Raw genomic sequence first — 26558 nt, forward strand, 5'->3', positions numbered from 1 at the left:
AAATCCATCTTCTACTTGTTATGCAAATAAAACCCAACTCCATTTGCATGGAGTTTGTGTAAATATACTTTCCACTGGTAAATATCAAAGCACTTTTATTATTTTTTTCTGCGAGGTCTTTATCCAGTGGGTTACCATCTTGGTTTCTCAGCAATACTGTCCACTTGGCTCTTCAACCTGCCTGCATGTAAATGGTTCAACAATTTCTATTCCTTTATATGGGTCTCAGTACTAGTGAAATACACATTTCTGTCTCATAAAAGCCCTTTCCCAAAGATTCCTCTTAACTTAAATGATATTAAATCGTACCAGTCTTTAAAACCACAGGGACTATGTACTGGGAACTATCACCAACCAAAACGATTCTTTCGGATTCAGGTTTCTCAGATGGATGGCTATTTTCAGCTGAGTTCCTAAGCAGGACTAAACATGTTCACCAACATGGGATAAGGCAGTCATCAAGGCTTTGCTTAAAAAAAAAAAAAAAGCATATTTTGTCTTTCCAGTTTGTTTAGCTTTGCTTTAGATTGACTACAATGGTTTGTCGATAACAGGGACTCTATATTTGTTCCTTTATTAAAATAGTCTGTTACAGTTGCCCTAAAAAAGTACTACCGACTGGGTGGCTTAAACAGACATTTCCTCACGGTTCTGAAGGTTGGAAGTTCAAGATAAAGTTGTTGGGTGGCTTGGTGTCTTAAGCCCCTTTCCTCGGCTGGTAGACGGCCGCCTTCTCCATGTATCCTCACAGGGTTTTTTCTGTGCACACGCAGCCCTGGGGTCAGTGTGTGTCCGTACAGGATTAGCAGTCAGCTTGGGTTAGTTCTCACCCTAAAGACCCATGTTTAACTTACTCACCTCTTTCAAGGCCCTTACCCTAATATTGGGGGCAGGAGGAGAAGGGGACGACAGAGGATGAGATGGCTGGATAGCATCACCGACTCAGTGAACATGAGTTTGAGTGAACTCTGGAAGTTGGTGATGGACAGGGAGGCCTGGTGTGCCGCAATTCATGGGGTCGCAAAGAGTCGGACACAACTCAGTGACTGAACTGAACTGAACCCTAAATATAATCACATTCTAGAGTAATTGGAGGTTACTGTTTCAACACTGGATTTAGGGAAACACAATTCAGCCCAAAGTTTCCTAACAGAGATCCCAACTGTCACTTAAACCATGACTAAACAGATTTGGGCTCTATTGTTGAGGCAGGTGTTAAAAGTGAACATTCTTAATGTCACTGAACTGTACCAATGGTTAAAATGTGAAGTTTTATGTTGTGTACATTGTATTACAACAAAAAATGTGGCTAGTGTGAGACTAAACTTTTAATTAATTAGTTTAAATGTTTAAAAACATACAGTATGTTTGAAACATGGAAGTTTCATATTATCCACTATGGAAACCTCTTATTTCAAATACAGAAAAACATAATTTCACATGTTGAAACGCCAACTTTGTTTTCAAGACAGGGTAAATGTTATAGCTATTGCCTTTTACTACCAGGGGAAAAGTATTTCATTTTACTACCTCAAGCCTAATTTTAAACCGTAAATTATAAAGCCTATCTTTAAACAGTCTTCAACTACACATAACTTAAAAAGCATCCTCTGTCCCTGGGATTCTCCAGGCAAGAATTCTGGAGTGGGTTGCCATTTCCTTCTCCAATGCATGCACGCTAAGTCGCTTCAGTCATGTCCAACTCTATGCGACCCTATGGAGAGCAGCCTACCAGGCTCACAGGATTCTCCAGGCAAGAATACTGGAGTGGATTGCCATGTCCTTCTCCAAAAAAAGCATCTAAATATTTACCAAATACTTATAGAAACACAAGTTGAATTCACAGAAACATACTTTAAACCAGAAGTACAGGCTGGTATCACCAAAATGGTTTTATTTCGGACACTGACAACACACCCAACAATGCAACTGTATCATTACTTTGTTTGGTTTCCTTAAGTATTACTTAAGTATGCATTGAAAATACACGTTTACATTTAAGAAATGTAACACATTAAAGTCCTCTGTAAACAGAACTCCTTCTCAATATATTTTCCTGCTTTGTTTCATACATAAATAACATAATCTACAAAGTTATAAATAAAACTATTAACTCTTATGACCTAAAAGTATATACAAATTTTGGAGCTTGACAAGAGTGTTTTCTTTCTGATTTTATATAAGTAACAACATGCAGTATTTGCAATGTTTTTTAATCATATAGATGACTTATCATCAAAACCTTTATTGTCTCCCAAACTGTTCTCCCTATAACAGATGTTCAGTGTACTTGGTAAAGATGCCACCATTCAAAAGTCAACGTGGTCAAAAGACTAGATTTTTAAAATAGAACAGAAGGTTGACATTAAATATTATTAACCCTTATTAATATCACTTTAGTTTGTTTGAAGAACAAAATATGCTACCAGAGTATATGCGTGTACTATCATTTAACTGGAAAGCTAACACAATCTTAAAAGATCAGATTCAATTTGTAGTAGTCTTGGGAAAAAATAGTTCATGGAGATTCTGTTAGGAACAGAAACCATATTATCCTAAGTTTTCTAAACTTTATTTTGAACCATCACTTCAATTAGTTAAAACTTACAGGGTAAAAATAATGACACACAAAAATGATCTTAGAAAGGCATATTCAGAATTCCTGATGCAGAAAATGTGATTATTTTTTCTTTAATGACTGGAAATCTTTATTCCTTCAGAAAATAGTAACATTATTTATTGAATGTCACCACCTGTTTAGTGGTTTACTAGATAACCACTCAAGGTATTTTATTAAGTAAGCACTCAAATTATTTTCATTAAACAAAAGTAAAAAGACTTTTCATGTTGGAATTGTTTCGTTATGAATTAAAAACTTAGAAAAACATTCTCAATATCTTCCCTAAATTTAAATGAATCAAATGACAAATAATACTAAGCTAAGCACTGTCATTACCTTTAAAATCTAAGTTTTCTGAAAGTTTTACTTTTCAATCAATATTAATATGATCTGGGTCACACTATTAACTGCCACTCAAACTTTATGTTTAAAAAAGAATATTTTTTGTTAAAGAGCAGATTAACAACACATTTTCCATGTTCTTATAAAAAAACAAGATTCTGATATGCATAATGAATCTAAATCAAAAATCCATACATGGTAGCGGAAATTCTGTCAACTTTTAGCCTAATACAACATAAATCCACAGTTATTTTGCATAAACAATTCAAAATTTAAGTTTATAATGGAAATGTCAACAAGTCTTAACTACAACATTACTGCTGATGGGTTCCACTATAGTTCACCCAGGCACAGCAGATGTGCACATCTGATGGACAGACTGCTTAGAAAATTAAAGCTATCAGAGCTATAAATTAGGAATACATAAATATGAACACAACAATGCCAAAGCATTAGAGCAGTTAAAGAAAAAAAAAAAAGATGTGATGTAAACACAACTGATAGTTTTCTCTGTAAGCCACTTTCCACTGATTTATAAAGCTATGGTTTTATAATTCTTTTAAAAAAGACAATATTTCCACATTGCTACATGCAGTGATTTCATTGTGTGTTCTTGACTACAACGCAATCTTCAATCTTCTTACACAGCTTGACACAGCCCATCAGGATTTCTTCAGAAAGTCAGCTTGTCATATTTTCAGCAGCCTAGAATAAGAGAGTATGATTCAGTATAACAAAATAATGGGGGGAAAAAAAAAACATCATGGAAATAAATTTGTCAATATTGCATTGCTGTTAACAAACAACTCTTCCCCCATATATAGCAATGCACCTTTATCAGCATGATGCAGTAGTCTTCACTTTTTGCAGTATATTATTAGAACTACCATTTGGACTGATTGCTAGGCTAACAGTAGAAAATTATTGTTTGTGCTCAGTCACTCAGATGTGTCCAACTTTTTGTGACCCCACGGACTGCAGCCCACCAAGCTCCTCTGTCCATGGAATTTTCCAGGCAAGAGTACTGGAGTGGGTTGCCACTTCCCACTCCAGAGTCTTTTCAACCCAGGGACTGAACCTGCGTCTCTTGAGTCTCCTGCACCGGCAGGTGAAGTTTTCACCACTGCACCACGTGCGAAGTCCAAACTGCTACATAATCTTAAATAAGAGTTGATGTAAAAATAAAGCAAACGCTACTTGAAAAATTAACTTATGGAAGTCCTCATCCACAGTCTTTATTAGTTTGTTTCTGTATGTTTCGTTACAGTGCGAAAGGGAATAAAGAATGAAAAAGATCTTTCTGTTATGCTGTAACGCAAAGGAAAAAAAAAAGGCAAAAGAGGAATAGTGAATACATGGCTAATACAGCTTTACCTAAACCACCATCCGTTACCCTTTCCCTGATTATTCTGTAGAAATTTCCAGACACCATTATCATTCATCAGAAAATTATTTTATATGCATTTCTAAAAGATAGGATTTAAACAGACAATTTGTCAAGGCCAAATATGGAAATATTGAATTTAAGTAAGTTTAATCTTAGAAGTACATGGTAAACTCAATTCATTTACATTTCAACCTCCTAATTAAAACTTGATTTTTAATATTCAGTCTAAGTTAAGAGGTCCTTCAAGGAAATTCCTTAAGACACTGGGAAAGTTGTAGATAACTAAATATGAAACATTCTTGTCAACAGAACCTCCCATGTTTTTCTATATAGCTGGTTGTTCATCTTTCTCTTCTTGGGTTTACTATTAACAAGAATTAGAACCTGATCCCATTTTCATACTAATTTTAGGGGTTCCCCTCCAAGACACAATGCAACATGTCTTTTCATTTGAATTAGGCAAGCCGTCAACCTTGTAGAGCATTCATGTTAAACGTGTGCAGAACTACTTTCCAGTTGAAAGGAAGACAGCAATGGCATCCTAGAAACTCATACAGTTTCCGGACAGTCATTAAAGACTCCAAAAGTGTAGACACAGAGGTCCTGGGGAAAACCCACATTAGAAGTCTTCTCTCCAAACTTTCCATTGCCCAAGTTTACTCCTTCCTTTGTGAGGATGGGTGGGGACATGGGACTTCCTTAATCCCTCATTTCTCTGCCAACTACAAATTCTATAGTGCCAATGTCCTCATGCTGCAGTGAGGAGATACATCACGTACTCTAAGATATCAGTGACAGTACAGGACAGCTTCAAAAGAAAACACAAGGCTTAGTGTGTCTGAAGTCACCGATAGTGTATAATTCAAGGTACCATGGCAAGAAAGTAGAAAATATGGGAAAATGAGTTTTGCCCACAATTTCTGAAACCAGAATTTATAAATGACTCCCAACATATAAATACTAGCACTGAGGAGACAACATAAAAATTCAGTGTTGATAAAGTAACATTCATAAAAATAAAGTCTTATTTTTAAAAGAAACACACGTGATTAACAATTCTACTTATGCTGTGGCAAATAAACATAAGGCAATCTGTCTACCACTGTTAAGAAATTCATCTATCTGGGTGACACACAACTACTGCTTTTACTATAATATACACACACATACATGGATACATATAAAATACAACACCTATATACAAATCTAAAAGATTTGAAAGAGAAAAAATAATTAGTAAAATTATTATAATTTTCTTCATATTTAACAACAGAGGAAAAAACTATGTTTCAGATCAACAATTTCTTGCAACATTTCATCACATCCTTGATTTATATTGTACATGGTCTAAAACAGAGATGAGTACCATAAAATTAAATTCTAATCACTAGGATTTCTAGGTAAAGATAATACAATGCAGCAAGAGGAGTTTCTCCTTACTCTATTTATCACACTAAGAGAAATAAACAAAAAATATGCGGAAAAAAATTCATAAGCAGCAACCACACTAAAGAGAGAACCTATGCATATTAAGGCAGTAAGGCTGGGGCAGGGTAAGGCGGTCAAGAGAAGACAGGTGTGGCTGAGTGCAGTTCTGAACTAACCAGCTCCCAACCTAGACCCAGCAGGAGCAGTTAGGAGACAGCAGACTTTGATCTGGAGAGAATCAACCTGAGGAAGTTTATTCATTTGTAATTCAATGAGATTAACTATAATATTTTTGTTTTCAAAGTAGCATGAGACCAGCTGCTACTGCTAAGTCACTTCAGTTGTGTCCGACTCTGTGAGACCCCATAGACGGCAGCCCACAAGGCTCCCCCATCCCTGGGATTCTCCAGGCAAGAACACTGGAGTGGGTTGCCATTTCCTTCTCCAATGCATGAAAGTGAAAAGTGAAAGTGAAGTCGCTCAGTTGTATCCGACTCTTAGCGACCCCATGGACTGCAGCCTACCAGGCTTCTCCGTCCATAGGATTTTCCAGGCAAAAGTACTGGAGTGGGGTGCCATTGCCTTCTCCATTGAGACCAGCTAGGATGATGTTAACCAAATATTATCAGGGGTTATCTACTGGTGATCTTGAATGATTTTTGTTTCCTTCTTTGTATTTTCTGATCTAAATATTTAAAAATTACCTACATGTATTACTTTTATACGACTTAAATAGGTTTCAAAAATTACTTTCAAGAAAAAGTTCTAATGAACATTTCTTCTTTACTGGAAACTTTTCACGATCTCTTCCCCTACCTAGTTTTAGAAAGAGTCAGGTATACCAATTTTAGATTATGGGAGAAATGTGTTTTTAAGAGGCTTTTTGTGTGTATGAGACTGATTTTCCATGCAAATGGGCAACACTTTCTGATTTTTGTTCAACTTAATTGTAGTAAGTCCCCTACATGCAAATGAGTTCTTTTCTGAGAGTGTCCAGTTTGTTCCTAAGTCCAACAAAGTTAGCCTAGGTACCCAACCGACACAATATAGTACTGTACTATAGGTTTACAATAGTATTATTATAACTGTATTTTAGGTTTATAATACTTTCACACAAATAATACACAAAAAATAAAGAAACATTTTGAATCTAACAGTGCAGCCACCTTGGAAAGTACAGGACAAGGGCTGGCATATAGGGAATGGCATCGAGTGGACAGGCAAGAAGAGTTACTTATGGTGAGGGAGAGGACGTGGGAGATGGTAGAGCTGAAGGATGGTCAGCAACAGGAGGCAGAGGGCCAGCTGCAATTTCACTCACACCTGACGTTCACAACTTGAAAATTTGTTATGTAGGGGAGTTACTGTATTGACTTTGCCTTCAGAGTTCATTATAATCCACTGGATGTGGAATAACCGGTACACCAAAGCTGAAAAAGTTACGTTAAACAGGCACTTCTGAATCTCCTAATATCTTGGTTTTTATTCTAAGAAGCTATGTTGTCTGCCCCCAACCTTTCCAGCTAGGTTACTTGTCTCCAGTTCCTTCACATCAGTCAATCTGCATTAATACAAAAATCTCTTGTTATTCTGCCTCCCTATTCTCTTTCAAACTCCAGCACAGCTGAATAAAAATTTTGTGATTGTGGAAGATATACATTAAATAAATCCTCTCCCACTGAAATTTCAGAAATTTACTAATAAAAGGCTACGATACCTCTTATTTTTAAAAACAGGGTTATGAGACAGTATTAAGCCAGGGAAGGTACTTGGGCTCCAGTCCACTGGTTTGGTTCTAATCATTTCATGCTTTTTTAAACAGCAGGCTCAGATATTTTTTAGAACTTACTGTAGGCAGAAACTTAGCAGTTAACAACTCTGACGTCAGAAGGTCTGAGCTCAAATCCTAGCTCAACCACTTAACTGTAAGTCTTGGAAGAAGTGAGTTAGCCACCACAGCTTCAGTTTCCTTAGGGGTAAACTCTTACTAGTCGTCGTAGTAAACATCCTTGCATTGACTACAAAGGAAACAATGCAGCGAGAGCCCTTAGTGCAGAGTTTAGCAAAAGTAGAGTAAATACTAGCTATTCTTACTGTGTTACGTAGTTATTTTTCTTTCTCTCATATGAAAGCAACAGTTGTTGAGTTAAAAAAGAAATAGAAATTGCTAGACAACACGGGGAGCTCAACTTGGTGCTCTGTGATGGGGTGGGAGGTGGGTGGGTGGTTCAAGAGGAAGGGGACTTGTGTGTATTTGTGGCTGATTTGAGCTTTGTATGGCAGAAGCCTCAGTTCAGCAGCTCAGTCGTGTCCAACTCTTTGCGACCTCATGAACCACAGCACGCCAGGCCTCCCTCTCCATCACCAACTCCCGGAGTTTACCCAAACCCATGTCCAATGAGTTGGTGATGCCATCCAACCAGCCAACACAATTGTAAATTGTATTTACAACACAACTGTAAAGCAATTATCCTCCAATTAAAAATATATTTTAAAAAAGAAATAGAAAATTTGAATAGTTTTCATAATAATTACTTAAAAATTCTGATTTTAAGCCTTACCTGTGTATCTGACAAAAGTTCATTTCCAAAATATTTAAACAAAGACTACCCACAAAGAAGAAAAGGACAGATAACCCAGAAAAATGGGCAAACTACATGAAAAAATATTTCACAAAAGAAAATGGCCAAAAAAAATTAAAAAAAAAAAAATTCATTTGCTCTCACCAGTACTCATAGAAATGCTAATACACAAGGAGAAGTCCAAACACACCTACCAGAATGACTAAAATTAAAGAACACTCACAATAATAGGTACAGACAAAGATGAGAAGCAAGGGAAATTCATTCGCTGCTGGTTGGAATACAAATTCATATAACCACTGTAGTAAAGTCTGGCCTTAATTCCTCAAGTTGAAGATACACACAAGCTATGATTCAGCAATTCTAGTTCTAGATACACACTCAACAGAAATGCCCACATACATGTATCAGAAGACACAGACAACTAAGCTCAGAGCAGCATGTTCATGATAGCTCTGGACAGGGAGCAACCGAATACCCATTCACAGTAGGAAGGATAAATAAAAAATACTGTATTTGTATAATGAAACATGATTATTACAGTGAAAAGGAATGCACTACAGCTACATAAAACAGAAATGAACCTCAAAAAAATAATGTCAGATGAAAAAACTCAGTGGAAAAAAGAAACTGTGCTATAAAATCTCACTTACAGCAAGTTAAAAAATTTTTTACAAAATTAAACTGGTGTTTAGAGATCCATGCTTAGTCAGTGAAAATGTTGAAGTCTCTATCATAAAAATTAGGACAGTAGTTATTGGAATGGGGAGCAGGAAAGAGAGGTTAGTGATAGGGGAGCATAAGGGAACTTCTAGGGTGGACAATGAGAATTGTACAGATACTCTACTTATGATACATTTTTGCTCTGTAAATGTGCCTTGTTTAGCTTTTGGTATTAGATTTAATAAAAGTTTTAAAAAGCACAAAACCAGTGACCCAGATTATTGGAACTTATCAGAGAGTAACTTAATCTGAGATGGGTAAACTGCATGTCTCCTCAAAGGAAGACAAAAGGGTAGAGAAGTCATTTCATCCTTGGACAAGTTTTAAGAGGGGACTAACTTAAGTGTTCATATGAGTGTTACATAAATATGGAAATAAAATCATGTGAGATTTTAAATAGGAGTGTGTGCAAGCAAAAAAGGGAACACAACATCTTTACTGTTTGCAATCTCAGCAATTAAAAGGTGGTTAATGTAAATTTGAAAAAAGGTGGTCCCCTGGGTCCATGCTGGCAACACAGTTCAACTGGCCTCAGCAGTTCTTGGCCTCTAGGCTACCCATCCCTTTCCTTCAAGGATGTGCACACACTAATAGCTCCATCAGCCGCCTACAGAACCCCAGAAGTGTGACAGCCTTTCTTCATCCCTTTAAGTTCAAGCTGTACTGAGATGTTCACTGCATCTGAGTCACATAACCTAATCTCTTCACCAAAAGGTTATCTAGCTACACTCTCGGCCTTCTTTCCAGAGATCTATCTGGGTAGGCTGAGAGCTTCCCAAAGTGAGTGCTGGTTTCTTTTTACTTATTCCTTCTTCAATTTCCTATTCCCCTTACATTTTACCATAAGCAGCAAGGAGAAATCAGGCCCCACTTTCCATGCTTTGGAAATTTCCTTAGCTAAATATCCAAGTTATTGCTTACAAGTTTTATTCTCCTTCCAACAGTAGAATATAATTCAGCTGAGTGCTCTTTATACTGAGGATGGGCCAACACCCGAAGTTGTTCATTTCTATCTTAGACATCAGAGAGGCACCTTTCACGTTCATATTTCTCACAAGATTCTATTCATAATGATAGACGTATTCTCTGAGAAGACTGATACTCTTTTCTCTTCTTTCTGAGCTCTCACTAGAATCACCTTTAATGTCTATCATTAACCAAGTCTTTAAGGCCAACCAGGCTTTTACTATCAAGCATCCTAAAACTTTCCAACCTTTATTACCCAATTCCAAAGTCACATCCACATTTTTATGTATTTCTTACAGCAGCACTCCACTTTCCCATAGTAAATCTAAATTAGATTTCTAGGGTTGCCATAACCAAGTACCATCAACTGGGTAGCTTACAACAACAGAAAATTATTCTCTAGTAGTTCTGGAGGCAGAAGTCCAAAATCAAGGTGTCAACAGGACCATTCTTCCCTCTGAAGGCTCTAGTAGAGTATCTTTCCTTGCCTCTTACCTTCTGGTGGCCCACAATAGGGGCCTTCTTTGTCTTGTAAATGCCATCACTCCAATCTCTGCCTCTGTCATCACACAGCATTCCCTCTGTGTCCTCACATGGTATGTGCTTTGTATATCTGTGTCCAAATTTCCCTTGTCTTTGTAAGGACATTGGTCATTAACCCATTATGATCTCATGTCAATTTGATTATACCTACAGATACACTATTTCCAAACATGGTATATTCACAGGTGTTGCACACTTAAGCATATCTTTTGGGCGGGGCAGAAACAATATCACCCACAACACAAGCAGAATTCTAAACATAATCAGAGACTTTTACAAAAAGACAACATGGTTCAGATAGAGAATTTTGTGATCTGAACATATACTACTGAGACCCTGGCCTTCGGAATTTCTCCTGATGATGACGGCTGTTAGGTTAACCTTGCTTAGAATCATTCACATAAAATTTTAGCATTAATTGTTTTCTAAACAAAAGCATTTTCATTCAGAGTGAGTGAACGTATGAATCTCTACCTTTAAGGCTTCTGTGGCCTTGCGAAGTTCCTTAATAACTGATGATAAAGCTTCTGGGTTAATTCCTTGTTCACAAAGCCGCACACATATAGACAGAGTTTCCATATCTAATCCAGTATTCAAAATTCTTGAAATCTCAAGTAGGACTGGAAAAAGACAAGAAAATTTTAAGAATAAAATCTTGTAACATTTTAAAAATGTACATGAATACTTCTGTTTTTTATTCATATAATACTGCATAACTCCAAAGAACAGCACAGCATTCCTAGATTTGGAAACTGGCATGTAATACTGCTCTTACTTAGCTCTATAAACTTACAAATAAATTTACAACCTCCCTCCACATAGCTTTTCTATATCCTGGTTTATATTCTACTACTCATTTAGTATCTATCTGAAATTTAAATATCATAGTCAAGATTATTCTGAACATTTTCCCACTTTTTAGCATTCTCTTACAATGTAATGTAATCATTCAGGTAATATTCCATTTTAAGCAAATAACATACATTACTTAACTGCTCTGCTATTTTGTTGTGGGTCTCCTGTTTCCCTGATGAAAATAATACTGTGACAAATATCTGTAAATAGGAACTTAATTTTATCAGAATAAATTCCTAGAAGTGGAACTGCTTAGTCAGTAATATACCATTTGGATTTTGATATGAACTGTATGAAAATGACACTTTATTTTGGGATGAACCGACAAATGAACAATACTAAGCCACCTTTAATTTCAGTCTAAGTCCTTTTGAAAACTTTCATAATATTCATGATTTTTGTGATATGGGCCCGTTCCACTTTTTCATACTTTATATTCATTTTCATCTTGAGAAGTTGAATTTGTTTAAAAAAACCTCTCTTCCATTCCTCTACTTAACCTTCTGAACACGGAGTACCGCTCTAATGTTTTCACCTGCTAATCCTAACATCTGTATCAACTATGGGTCAGTTTTAACAGATTACAATTTTCTTATCATCGGTCACAATCTTCTGTTTTTGCATACTTAATTATTTCTGACTGGACGCCAGACATTGTGAATTTTACTGTGCTGGGTGTTCGACAGTTTTGTATTTCTATACATATTCTCCAGCTTTATAGTGAGATACAGTTATCTAGAAACAGCTTGATCCTTTGGTGTCTTTTTGGGGTACTTTCCTTGCACGCTGATCAATGCCGTGCTGAATACCTGAGGGAGAACATTCCACGGACCTCCAGAATTCCCTCTAGGTGCAGGCTCTTTCCTCTCAGGTACTCTGTCTTAAAAACTCTGCCTGCCGTGGTCTCCCTGGACCCTAAACTCCTGCTCAACTTAAGGTGTCTGCTGGGTTTTGCCTGAGTTACTCCCATTCTGCCACTGCACTGCAGCCTTGAAGGCAAAATCTTTTTTTTTTTTTTATTTTATTTTTAAACTTTACATAATTGTATTAGTTTTGCCAAATATCAAAATGAATCCATCACAGGTATACATGTGCTCCCCATCCTGAACCCTCCTCCCGAAGGCAAAATCTTAAAAAAAAAAAAAAAAGAATATCTGATCTTGTCACATTCCTGTTTTATACGTAATAGCTTCCCAGAGTTTTCAAATATTCAGTAGGGCCTTAGTATATTCTCATGTCTCATCTCATATTTCACAACCATTTATCCCCCTTAATTACAGTCTTTACATGAGCCTTTCAGTCTCATTTACCAAGTTCTTCCCAGTGTAAGACCTGGGGAGAAGGAGTCCAGATAAGTTATTGCAATTATGGAGAGACTGGTAGGTGGCATGGACAGGAGAGATTACTACAAATGGTCAAATCTGAGATGAGTGAAGAGGTGAAACAGCTTAGTGAAGGAGAGGTAGGGGAGACCTCACATGAGAAAGCAAGGGGATTGATGGTGGGAGCATGGGCTATATGTTTGCTTTGCTGACACTGCCTTGCACACTGTGGACTCTCTTCACTCCTTTTGCTAGTTTACAACTTGATACAAGTCAACTGTGTACTGAAAACATTTGGGGAAAAAAATTCCGGAAAGCTCGCAAAAGCAAAACTTGAGTTTGGCATCTATGCGCAGGCAACCATTAACATAGAATTTGCATTTATTAGGAATTATAAATAACCAAAAGATGATTTAAAGTATACAAGAGGATACTGCTGCTGCTGCTGATTAGGTGCTCAGTTGTGTCTGACTCTTGGCAACACCAGGACTGTAGCCTACCAGGGTCCTGGCCATGGGATTTCCTAAGCAACAATACTGGAGCAGGCTGCCATTTCTTTCTCCAGGTGATCTTCCCGACCCAGGGATCAAACCCGAGTCTCCAGCTTGGCAGGCAGATTCTTTACCACTCAGTCACCTGGGAAGCCCGTATACAAGAGGATGAATGTAGGTTATATGCAAACACTTTGCCATTTTATATGACAGACTTGAGCACCCACAGATTGTGGTATGGGTGGGTGGGTGAGGGTGTCTTGAACCCAATTTCCTGGCAAATACTAAGGAACAACTGTATCACATTGAAGCCTCTAGTAGGGAAGAAGTAAATTTTAATCACCATTGCCAAAAACATAACTTGTTGTTACTGCCGCTAAGGCTAAGTCATGTCTTACTCTTTTGCAACCCCATGGACTGTAGCCTGCCAGGCTCCTCTGTCCATGGGGTTTCCCAGGCAAGAATACTGGAGTGGGTTGCCATTTCCTTCTCCAGGGATCTTCCTGACCCAGGGATCGAACCCATGTCTCCTGCATTGGCAGGTAGATTCTTTACCACTGAGCCCACCAGGGATGCCCCTTATGCAACAGACCCTATACTAAATCTGGCCAGGATCAATCAGGTTTCTTTCAGTGTTTTGTGCAGATAAATAACAAAGCCCACCACTTCCTCCCCTGTCTAAAGTATCTTTATCAAAATGCTTTCATTTTCACAATAAAATTACAAATGTTCATAGCTCAATTCTATAATCCTTGCAAATCATCTGACATTAATTAAAAGATTAAATCATTTAGCTGACTCAATACTGATGGGAGGGAGGGAGGAAGACGATAAGGAGAAATATACTAGATCTTGAAGCAGCGCTATCAAAGTAAAAAAGTTTTGAACACTTCAGTTTGGGTCTCATGGATAGATTTAAATACATGGAAACTCCATATTAACAGAATTTAAAAAAATACTGGTGCTTATGTAGGTCAGCCCAGTCCCTTGGGCAAGTTAAAGTTCTATTTCTGGCAATGAGAGTGGAGAAAGGTGAGATTATTAAACGACTGCATTGAGGACTTTTTCAGTTGAGTGTATGGTCAATTCTTAACCATGAAAGTGTCACTATGTTTCCCTTTGTGCCTCAATCATTAGAGACAGCCTGAAAAATATTTTCATTAACTTTGCAAAACTACACATTTTGACTGTTTTGGACTCAATTATGATTCAGGAGATGTCAGTTTGATCCCTGGGTTGGGAAGATCCCCTGGAGGAAATGGCAACCCACTTCATTATTTTTGCCTGGGAAATCCCACGGATAGACAAGTCTGGAAGGCTACACAGTCCATGGAACGGCAAAGAGTTGGATATGCCTGAGTGACTGATCATGCATGCATGGCATGATAGCAGCTAGTTCCAATGGACATGACAGGACCTAACTGCCACATTTAACAGATGTTGATACACTGCCAACCTGGGGCCTTCCTTTTTACCTTCTGATTTGGGGACAAATTGTGTCTAGAGGAACAGTGTTCTCTACTTTGCACACTCTTTGCCAGTGTTGGTTGAGAAAAAATAATCTGGTCTTTTTTCACTTTTTCATATTCTAACACTATAATCTTCAGTTCTGTCAGTGAAAACCTTGATGATGCAGCCAATAAAAATGATCAGTTCTCATTTCTTTATCAGTAGTTTCATCAGAGAGAAAATGTGGGCTTTCTATTCAAATGGAATCCTGTGCCCATATAATAAGGAACAGTTAATATAAGAAAACTGACTAGAAGTCAGGCCTCAAATACACTTCACACTGTTCAGAAACCACAATGGCTTCCAAGCAAAGATGTAAGACAATAATGGTGTACACTAGTTTCTATGTACACAAATCCACTTACAAAATAAAACTCATAAGCTCTGCTATTTCAAGGATGGGAAAATAGGCTGAATATGGTATTAACAAAATTCCATTTTTCAGAAAAAGACAAAAGCAGACACCGAGTAAAAAATTAGATGCAAAGGCTCTGTTAATTAAAAAAAAATCTTTGAAAAGCGGGGCAGCAGCGAGTGCAAAGAAAGTCATAAGCTTTATCACAAGTCCTCATAAAGAAGGGGCTCTAATAGGAAGTGGAGCCTACAGTGAAGGAGCCAGAGATAGGACATGAAGGCTGACAGTGCTTAATGAGAATTTCATGGTTTGAAAGAGACAGCAGTTCATGTGGGTTTCCCTTGAAAAAAGCAAAATTTAACATCTATCAAACACACATATACAGATGCAGGCAAATAAAATGGGGACAACAAAAGGGGTCGTGGAATGATGTTTATACACAAAAACAGTGCAGGAACTACCTGTTAAAGGTCACCTTCGAGATACCTTTATAAGGTTATCTTATTTAAATATTTACAATAATCCTAGGAGGTAGTAGGGGGCTTCCTTGGTGGCTCAGACGGTAAACAATCTGCCTGCAATGCAGGAGACCTGGGTTCGATCCCTGGTTGAGAAGATCCCCTGGAAGAGGGCCTGGCAACCCAAGCTACTCCAGTATTCTTGAGCGAAGAATCCCATGGACAGATGAGCCTGGCGGGCTACCATCCATGGGGTCGCAAAGAGTCGGACAAAACTGAAGCGATTTAGCACTCAAGCAGCTGCTGCTGCTGCTAAGTCACTTTAGTCGTGTCCGACTCTGTGCGACCCCATAGACAGCAGCCCACCAGGCTTGTAGCAATCTTATTTTACTGGGGCTAAAAAAAAAAAAAAAAAAAAAGCAGGCTCAAAGATGTTTAAAAGACTTGTCCAAGCCTACACCAGGGCTATAAAGTGGCAGAGCCGGCAATAGAAAGGAGAGAGAGGATAACTCCAAGATACTTTTTTCCCCTATTACTTGCGGGCAGTTTTTACCTGCGTGCTCCCTGCTGCAAAACGTAAATACGCCCACGGTCTCCGGACACCGGCATCACCGGCTCCAGGACTAAACAGGGGCAACTCTGATTAAAGCACAACTTGTTCCTTCACGGGGTAGGTATTTAACATGCTCCTGCTGCAGCGCAAGGTACAAGGAGGGATGGAGTGGTGACCAAACACAGGAAGCCACTGTCCGCAAGGAGCTCACAGTCTGGGGCGCTTCGGAGGCGCTCCCCTCACTGGATGCGGCGCGCGGGGTGGGCAGGGCGCGCGAGGCGGGGCAGGAGAAGGGATGCGGGGAACCGGCGCGGAGGGGGCGTGGTGGGGGGACCAGGCGTGCCATGAGCTCGCGCGAGGAAGGTCGCGGGGACTGGGCGCGGGAGAGGGCGCGAAATGAGCACTCGGGAGAAAGCACTCGAGGCGGGAAACAGGCGGCGCGCGGGGTCCGGTGCGGGAGGGACCAGACGCGCGGCGAGCTGACGTGCGGCCGCAACGCCGTGCGCGCGACAAACTACGCAGGAACGGAGAGACGACTCTCAAAGGATGGGACCATCAGCTCTGGAGCTCTGGACGGTCCCTTGGGAGGATCTCCAAAGATGCCGACCGGGGCAGGAAGTGGACCTGAAGTCCTCGTGGGCCCAGCCCCGCCCCAGGGCCTTGGCTCTGGGGAACAGAGGCAAGGTAAAGGGGGCGAAACGGACACTCACTGTCCATGGTCTCCCTCACCGCATTCAGATTCGCTGCCGCTGCCGCCGACCCGGCGCCACTGCTGCTAGCCATGGCGGAGGCCGAGGGAGGCGGGCGAAGGGCCTGACCCGGAACTGGAGCGCCTTCCTTTCTCCTGGGCAATCACACCGCGCGTTCCCGGCTCACGCCGGGCAGGCTCCGCCTCTCGCGCTGATCGCCAGCGTGAGGCTGCGTTGATTTGAATTTGGAGCCGCGGTACTCTGGGCGGAACGCGAAGCGAGGAGTTGCCATTCGAATTTACTACGCGGCCTCGCTATGATTGGCTGGTTCGCGGACAGCGGTACGACGTGATTGGCCAGTCGCGCACAAGGCCCGTGCCCTGGTTGGCCTGAGACAGCGCGGAAGCGGGGAGTTAAAGAGTCTGTGCCTGTCGTGGGAGCTTACCCGGCACCGTCGGGAGCGCCCTGGAGTCGCTTTGGGGGGGGCTTCCTTTTTATACACACAACTAGGTATGTTCTTTGTGATTCCTGGCCTTTCCTCCTGTCTCGAGTTGGAGAACTCCCTTTGCCCGGCTCTGGACCAGCTGCACGCTCGCCTCGGGATGAATGAGAGCTACCGGGGAGTGGGTGCGGAAGAGGGGGGCCCAGGAAAGAGTGACCGAGTAGGGATGGGAAGGACACTGGCGTCAGTGTCCTCCTTTGCCCGTCACCCGAGGAGGCTAGCTACACATCAGCCTTCCGTGGAGTGGGTTCTTTTCTCTAGTTGTACTGCCCCCCACCTTAACGGGAAATAATGTAGTCTCGCTTCCATCGTGGGAGGGTGGGGGTCTTAGCCTTTGGCTAAGGGTGTTTGAGAAGGGGCAACCCAAAGTGGTTAATTCCGTAGCCCTAATCAGTCATTTCTTTTCTGATGGGGACTAAAGTGCAAGACAGGCACCTATGCACAAAGGGACCAAAGATTTCCTCATCTCTTATTTGCTAGTGTTGTTCTGTCGCTCAGGCTTTTCCGACCCTTTGGGACCCCCGTGGATTGCAGCACGCCAGTCTTCCCTGTCTTTCATCATCTCCTGGAGTTTGCTCAAACTCATGTCCATTGAGTTGGTGATGCTATAAATAACTGTTTAGTAACTGCAGTTTGCTGGGTAATTGCTGGGCTGTTGGAATTACGTACAAAGTGTTTGTTTATGGACTTGAGATAATGAATAAAAAGCTGTAGGTCTACTGTTCTTTAGCAGGAAAAGGTTTTGTGCCTATTAGAACGTTTAGTTGTCCCGAAGGGGGACCTCAGCTCATTCACATTCGGTTGAGTGCTACTTACAAACCAGTTGACTTCTCTGAGCTTGTTAATTCTGCAAAATTCTGTCACTAATACTTTACCTTTCTAGCTTTCAAGATTATTTAGAGCATCACACTTGTGTAAACTACAAAAAAGCCCCAGGAGCTTAAGTTTTGAGTTAATTCTTTTTGTGAAATGTATGTTTGGTAATGGGGCTTCCCTGGTGGTTCAGCAGTAAAGAATCCGCTTGCCAATGGCAAGAGTCGCGCATTTGATCCCTAAATGGGGGAGATCCCCTGGAGAAGGAAATGGCAACCCACTCCAGCATTCTTTCCTGGGAATTCCCGTGAAGAGAGGAGCTTGGTGGGCTATATTCCATGGGGTCGCAAAAAGTTGGACTCCACTTGGAGACTTAACAACAACAACCTTTGTTGAATACATTTTAGTTGTCAAAATGAATGTCTGTGGAACTTTGTACTTTTATTATATATACTTATGATTTCTTTTTAGTTTTTCCTCTGTGCTATGGGAGATGTCAAAGAATCAAAAATGCAAATAACACCTGAAACTCCAGGAAGGATTCCTGTTTTAAATCCTTTTGAAAGTCCTGGTGATTATTCTAATCTCCATGAACAAACTGTCTCCAGTCCTTCTGTTTTTAAATCGACAAAATTACCAGTAAGTTCGTCTCGACTACTTTTTCCAAATAACTTTAAATATCAATCTTTCTTTACAAATGGTAAACTGGAGTGCACTTTTTAATTCTAATGGTTATTGGTTTTTATAATATAGTGACTGGGCTAAAAACGACTTAGCTAGTTATATTAATATTATATATACTAGCTATATTAATATTATATATACTAGCTATACCAATATTCTTTTGGATTTTTGCCACCCATTCTTAGCTTTCAACTTGCTTTTTTTTAGTTAGCATTTCTTTTTTATTCATTAGTTAGCGTGTTTCTCACAGCTGTGGGTGCCGCTAGTTGATGGTCTAAGTACTAATACCATAATAGAGAAGAAACTATTTCGTCTAATTATTTTCAGGTATTCAGCAAATTTTATTTGAATGCTATGTGTCAGGTACAGTTCTTTCCTACAGAGGTTACATCTTGAACAAGTCAGACTCATGAAACACTAATTCTCAGAGAGCTTGTACTCTGTACCAGGGGTCAGAAAACTTTTTCTGTTAAGGGCCAGATAGTAAATATTTTAGGCTTTGCAGATCATCTGGTTGCTGTTACAATTACTCACCTCTGCCTTGTATTATAGAAGCAGCCATTGGTAGTATACTAACAGAAAATGTGGCTGTGTTGCAATAAAGCTTTATTTATGGACACTGAAATTTGAATGAATTTATAATCTTCACATGTGAAATGCTAATATTATTTTGGATTTTTGTCACCCATTCTTAGCTTGCAGATTGTTTGAAAAGAAGTCAACCTGTACTCTAATGAGATAGACAAGACTAAACTGGCAACCTCAAGAGAGTATGTTATGTGCCATAACAGAAGGCTGATATGGAGGGGAATAGTCTCTTTAACAGATTAGGGAAGGCTTCCTCTCTTTAGCTTCTTTTTACCGTTATTGACTACAATGGAGAAGTTCTTTTGAAGTCTGATCTTCTGACTTAGCAAATTATCTAGAAAACTGTAAACTGAGTGGCTTTTGATGCTAGCTACACGTGCACATCTACGTGAGCTAGTTATGCACTAGAGGAAAGGTTTACAGTTACACACTTTATATTGAGTCATTATGTGACCTCATGATTTTAAATTGAATGGTATTCAATTTTAGTTAATCTTAGTAAAAATCACAAAATGACTGCAACTTAATCCTCAAAGCAAGAATGCATGACAGACATCTTGGATTTTTAAGCCTGATTTTTCAAAAATATATTCCGAATTTACAAATTAGAATTTGATTTACAAATTCTAATTGTAGAGTTATAAAAATAAACTTTTGGTTTATTGGATAGTTGAATACAGAAAAGCAGCATTGGTTACCACTCATAATTATTTATTGCATGTTTTACTAGCTTTTGCAGATATTTTTGTAGTTAGGACTTTGTATAATTTCAATTCATTCCTGGTGAAAATAAAGGCTTTTGATAACTCTAAGAGATTTTTAATTTTATTTGGGTGTGTGGCGTCACTGATGAGAGTTATTTGTGGAATTTCTATACCTTTAATATGCTGTGATTTTTCTATTATTATGTAATTTCAGCAGTCACCCAGATGGAATGTCAAGTCAATTGATTTAGTGTGATCTGCTTACCATTTGCCTTTTAATTTAGTGGTAAAGTCAAATATCTGTAAGATATTTTTATATTATAACCATTCACATTGTTTTTGAAGCTGACATTTGAAGTTAGCATTTTGATGCACTGTTACATGCTTTTGCTCATAAGATCACTTTCTTTTGTTAAGACTCCAGGGGAATTTAGATGGTCTATTGATCAACTAGCTGTAATAAATCCTGTAGAAATAGACCCAGAGGACATTCATCGTCAAGCTTTATACCTAAGTCGTTCTCGGTAAGTTTTCCTTTCTTGCTCTTAAGTGTAGTAACATGTGTTGTCAGTCCAAGGTAATGAATGATTCTTTTCCCTTTAATTTTAGAATTTAATCACACAAAGATGTACATGTGTTGAGATGCTCTTGCAAATATTCGTCCTGCTCTTGTACCCCTTCTTCTCTTGACTTGGTAGCTTGATGACCATCCCCTTGTAATTAATGCTCATCCAAAGTGCTAAAGCGGAGAAGGCAATGGCACCCCACTCCAGTACTCTTGCCTGGAAAATCCCATGGACGCAGGAGTCTGGTGGGCTGCAGTCCATGGGGTTGCTAAGAGTCGGACACGACTGAGTGACTTCACTTTCACTCTTCACTTTCATGCATTAGAGAAGGAAATGGCAACCCTCTCCAGTGTTCTTGCCTGGAGAATCCCAGGGACAGGTGGGCTGCCATCTCTGGGGTTGCACAGAGTCAGACACGACTGAAGCGACTTAGCAGCAGCAGCAGCAGCAGCAAAGTGCTAAAGAAAGGGACTAGAATGGGGATAGAGTGTTAAAGGATTTTACTTAATGCTAGATGATACCTTTGATAGGGAAAGTGAAAAGTATATCAAAAAGCAAATGTTTCACAGATGAGATGAATTTTTTGTGGTACGCAAACCGTATGTCTTATTTTGCCTCCTCTCTTCAGTATGTTGAAATATGAACAGCCAAGAGAAATTTATTGAGCACTGCAGGCGACACTGAAGCAGTACAGGAAGTTATTCCTGTCCTTTAGACTCAACAAGTTGTGAAACAACATTTCTCTACTAATAAACCAGGTGTTATCTGAGCAGGTTTATGAAAAGACTCTTGGTGTATTTCAGTAAATAGACCTGTAACACAGAAGAGGGGAACAGACCCTGATTTTAGTTTAACTCATGTAATTCAGTAAATGGTTATGGTTTCTACCGAGGATAGTGAGTATACTCTTAAAACATGTTGATGCATTCTTAGAAATAAGCACAGGCTTCCAGTGTCTCTTCCTCACTTAACCCAAGTTCCCTATTTCAGAGCTTCCCACCTTTTTCATGCCATGCTACATATGAGAACTGCAGTTCTCTAAAAATGAGAACTGCAAGGTATCCTGGTATAAACAAATGAGTCTGTCCATATTGGAGGTGAACAGTCCCGAAATTCCTTCCCTGCCTCACCGGCCAAGGGTCCGTTCAGGGCACACCAATCATACTGAACAGTGTATGTGTTATGCTGGTGTTCTGTGGTGTACTGGTTCGGACACCCTGCCCTGTATGACTTCTCAGACCCTTCCGTCATCTAACTCTACAAAATTTGACCAAACTGATTTTCACTGCTTCTAGCCATCACCTGCATACCCCAGGTTGTTGAAGTCCTCTGATGAAGCAGCAATAGGTTTCTGAATTCAGTGTTGCTAGATCAGAGCTTACTAATATTATACACTGTTTTTATGCACTGAGATCTTGATGATGTCCATGATAAGAGGAAGAGCACTGAGTTACAAGTCTCATAATGGCTGTTCAAATGGAGATATGTGGATTCTAACTGTAGTCTATTTTCTCACTATTCCTTTCTATTCCTTTATTTATAAATCCACTTGATTTTAATTTTTAATACATGTACATCGGGGGCAGGAGGAGAAGGGGACGACAGAGGATGAGATGGCTAGATGGCATCACCGACTCGATGGACATGAGTTTGATTAAACTCCGAGAGTTGGTGGTGGACAGGGAGTCCTGGCATGCTGCAATTCATGGGGTCGCAAAGAGTCGGACACGACTGAGCGACTGAACTGAACATTATTATAAGCTTTGTTAAGGTACAAATTAGATTAAAAATATTTGGAGAGAAAAAGGTGTCTTATGGAGTTATTCATGGTAGCACATACTCTCTCTGGGAAAAAGATTAGGGAAGTGGTCCTTCAAGGCTAACTGCTGAGTCCTTGGCAAGTATATGCCTTGTCCTTGAGACCTGACAATATTAAATCTTACAAGTAATAAATTTGTGGTGCTGTAATTGCATATTCTATCAAAGTGGGAAAAAAATTCATTTGGACAAAGTTTTGTATTTCAAATTTTATAGTGTTGATATTTAATTTCAGAATTAATAATTTTGCCAATTTATTTAGAACTGTAAGGATGATAGTCTTTTTTTCATTTATGTCAAGAGTAAGAATTGATTCCAAAATTACAACTATGATAAGCTTGCTGTAATAGAAGAAAAGGAATCTGGACAGTTTTTAGATTTCTGTGGAATGACATACTTCTTAAATTGTGATTAAAGAGCTCAGTTTATTCAAAGTGCTTTATTTCTATTGTTAATAGTAATTTAAAAATTGTATCCATGTAAGCCTTTTACTCGGAGAAGGCGATGGCACCCCACTCCAGTACTCTTGCCTGGGAAATCCCATGGACGGAGGAGCCTGGTAGGCTGCAGTCCATGGGGTTGCAAAGAGTCAGACACACTGAGCGACTTCCCTTTGAGTTTTCACTTTCATGCATTGGAGAAGGAAATGGCAACCCACTCCAGTGTTCTTGCCTGGAGAATCCCAGGGACGGGGGAGCCTGGTGGGCTGCCATCCATGGGGTCTCACAGAGTCGGACACAACTGACATGACTTAGCAGCAGCAGCAAGCCTTTTACTAGAAAATATTCCATTCAAACTGTGAATGGAAAAGGTGGGGCAGGTAAGCCTAATAGCACAAGGCTGACTCTCCAAATACTGTCATTTACAAAAGTGATAAGATCCCAATTTTTCTTTTAAAATGAGCTTAACATTTGCCAGTTTCTAACGTGGAAGAAAACTATTTCTTTGAAAGGTTATTATTTTAAATGTTCAGTCTGCTGAAGTAATGGTATGGTTATTTTTCTTTTTTATCTCTGCATAGAATAGATAAAGATGTGGAAGACAAAAGACAAAAAGCCATTGAAGAGGTAACTTGAAACTATTACTGATGGTGAAGCCAGTTAAGCACCCATTCTGCATGCACAGCACCTCTAAGAGAGGAAGACTTCCTTCACATCTTTCCTGTCTCAACTTCCCCAAGTCTGTCCGTTCCCAGTATCCCTCGGAGCTCCCCTAAGACTGGTGTTTTTGAGCTGATCCAGCGCCTTTCATTGTAATAATCGGTTTTATGCTTTTCTTCCCCAAGACTGAGTTCTTTTCTGGTCACAATTCATCTCTTCCTTCTCAGGACCTGACATAGTTTTCTTCTTGTGCCTTTGATCAACATGAACCATTGTTTCAAGTTGGAGTAGAGAAAGCTGGATTTTTTCAAGCCTTGAAAATCTAGCCTGGCCTCAGGAATAGTTTTATCTTTTGTTCTTGTTAATTCTTTGAATTTTTAACACATTGAGTATATTTCATGAAATACAGTATACTGCTAAATAGAAAAAGTATATCACAAAGATAAGGTTTTTTTTTTTATATTAAGCTAATAAACTAAGCGTCTCACTTTTTGCTTTCCTTTTTTGCTAAAATCCTTTAGAGTGTAAAGGTTGTCTGTCTTGGTTATTTTTCAGAAAGCCTTCAGGCCGTGGCAGCCTTGTCCTTCCTTTTTCCCTTACTAGTCTTCCTCTGCCCTCTTCTATTCGTTAGCTATGCTTGATTCTTCTGCACCCCAAAAGACTTGAGCTATGGCATGTTCAGAGATTCAGTGAGCCCCCACATTTCAGATATAGCCTGTTTCTTAGGAAACAGTTTCCTAAGCTTTACTCCTGCTAAATATTATCTACTTGTTAATCTATCTAATAACTTCAACATTTTCATTCTAATCCAGTCACCTGATTCCTCCCCAGTTGAATATTCTCAGACTCTTTCCCATTTCCCAACATTTTGGAAAGTATGCTTCCTCTTTCAAATTCTCAACTTAATTTTAAAGGGAAATTTCAGAAAAAAACTTAAGAAAATTAATTCAGAGTGAAGACTATGGCTAATGTAGCAGAAGTTAATGTATCAGTAGCAAATTAAATTCATGTTTATATATGTGAAATACAGTAAATACATGCACATACTAAAAACAGAAAAATCCAAACTGCAAAGGAAAAAACATAAAATGAAAACAAAGATCCTCTCATTCCCTGCCTTAATCCTTGAAATTAATTGCCATTAACATTTCTTAAGTATACTCTCAGATACATTTTGTGTATGTAATAGCTCATGTCCTTTAAATATTTGCACATAAATAGGATCATCATTGGAGAAGGCAATGGCACCCCACTCCAGTACTCTTGCCTGGAAAATCCCACGGATGGAGGAGCCTGGTAGGCTGCAGTCCATGGGGTCGCTAAAGAGTCAGACACAAATGAGCGACTTCACTTTCACTTTTCACTTTCACGCATTGGAGAAGGAAATGGCAACCCACTCCAGTGTTCTTGCCTGGAGAATCCCAGGGACAGGGGAGCCTGGTGGGCTGCCATCTATAGGGTCGCATAGAGTCAGACACGACTGAAGTGACTTAGCAGGATCATCATTCTGATACTCTTTTGCCTCTTTTTTCTAGTTAATAATCTCTTAGATTTTATTTTTGATTATCAGCACATAGTGATTTTTAGTAAATAGCATAGTATTCCATTGTATGAATGTATCATAATCAAATCCAGCCCCTGTTGACAGATGTGTAGGTTGTGTTCAGTGTTTTTCTGCAGTGAACACACTTGTACGTATATCTTTATGGACTTGCTAAATCAGAGGGTTTGTGTTTTCAATTTTGGTATATTTTGCCATATTGCCTTCCCTAAAGGTTGTACCGATTTGTTCTCCTGGCCATGTTATGATACTGCCTATATTCTCGTTATCTGCAATACTGGCTGTCAGCAAACTGCTTAAATAATGCTATTCTTACTACTTTAAAATTTTTATCTTGTTATTGGATTTCCATCTTTCATTTTGAGTGAACTTATGCTTTGCTTCATGAGTTTGTGAGTCTTTTATATTCCTTTTTTTTCTGGGAACTGTCTGTATCTCTGCTCCCCAACTCCATTTTTTTTAACGTCTTTTATGTATTCATAGGTAGTTTAGTCAGGAAATTAGTTTTTTGTCATAAGTATTGCAAAATATAAAGAAAATGTTTTGTGTTACCTTCAAAACAGAGATGGGAGGGCAAAATACTGTATTAGAGCGTTGGTATAAATGTCTTTCCTCTTTCATTCCTATATAAAGTGAATTAAGCCTAATACAGTAATACAGCTTTTATCTAAATGCTCTATCTCCACTTGTTAGAGTACACTGACCAGTGGTGTGCTGATAAATATATAACAACTGGCCCTCTGACTGTGGGGGAAGTATGAGTGTTAGTAATCTGCTGTCCATAACACAGATACTCCAGCCATGGCCAGCTTCAGTTTAGTGATTATGACATCGCTGAATGGGAAAAGAAATGTATGTGGTACACCATTATATGCAGGCATTCTACCACACAAATACAAAAGACAGTAAGTCCCCTACATTCGAACCTTCAGGTTGCTAACCAGAACCTGTGCCATCAACGTCAGGCATGAGTGAAATTGCAGCTTGCCCTCCGTCTCCTGTTGCTGACGATCCTTCAGCTCTACCCTCTCCCACCTCCTCCCCCTCCTCCAGTCAGTAACTCTTCTTGTCTTTTCACTTATGCCAGCTGTTGTACTATTGTACTTTCCAAGGTACTATACTGTAAGATTCAAAATGTTTTCTTAATTTTTTTATTTGCTTTTTCTGTGTTATTTGTGTGAAAAGTATTATGAATCTATGACAACACAATACTATATAGATGACTGTGTTAGTTGGGTACCTAGGCTAACTTTGTTGGACTTATGAACAAATTGGACCTGTGAACTTGCTCTTGAAACAGAACTCATTCATATGTAGGGGACTCTCTGTAAATAACCTCAGGAGCATAGATATTGTTACATGTAGTAAAATAATTACCAAGCGATGATTTGGGTTTTTA

The 26558-nt window shown here is 39.2% G+C and overlaps 2 protein-coding genes across 7 annotated transcripts in view; one reads left to right on the forward strand and one right to left on the reverse strand.

The window, feature by feature from the left end:
• Nucleotides 1-1867: 1867 nt before the first annotated feature.
• Nucleotides 1868-16940, reverse strand: MZT1 (mitotic spindle organizing protein 1). The gene is made up of 3 exons (XM_086328542.1): nt 16845-16940; nt 11066-11211; nt 1868-3667 (listed from the first exon to the last, which is right to left on the reverse strand). Exons 1-3 carry the CDS (start codon nt 16915-16917, stop codon nt 3644-3646), a joined length of 243 nt encoding a protein of 80 aa, XP_086184668.1. The 5' UTR covers nt 16918-16940; the 3' UTR covers nt 1868-3643.
• BORA (BORA aurora kinase A activator) overlaps nt 12457-26558 on the forward strand; it is a 32438-nt gene continuing 18336 nt past the window's right edge. For 3 of the 6 annotated variants that reach the window (XM_086328535.1, XM_086328536.1, XM_086328540.1), the window contains exons 1-4: nt 12457-16818; nt 18610-18777; nt 20532-20638; nt 23520-23565. In XM_086328535.1, the coding sequence (XP_086184661.1) occupies nt 16681-16818; nt 18610-18777; nt 20532-20638; nt 23520-23565 (459 nt within the window). In that variant the 5' untranslated portion in view covers nt 12457-16680. Of the gene's footprint in view, nt 16819-17054; nt 17334-18609; nt 18778-20531; nt 20639-23519; nt 23566-26558 lie in introns of those variants that run through there. The other 3 variants (XM_086328538.1, XM_086328539.1, XM_086328541.1) reach the window with 2 other exon arrangements.

The sequence above is a fragment of the Bos grunniens genome, chromosome 12 (assembly GCF_055505025.1).
Source record: "Bos grunniens cultivar Pamir isolate PY7600 chromosome 12, Bosgru_T2T1.0, whole genome shotgun sequence".
NCBI classification, from domain to species: Eukaryota; Metazoa; Chordata; class Mammalia; order Artiodactyla; family Bovidae; genus Bos; species Bos grunniens.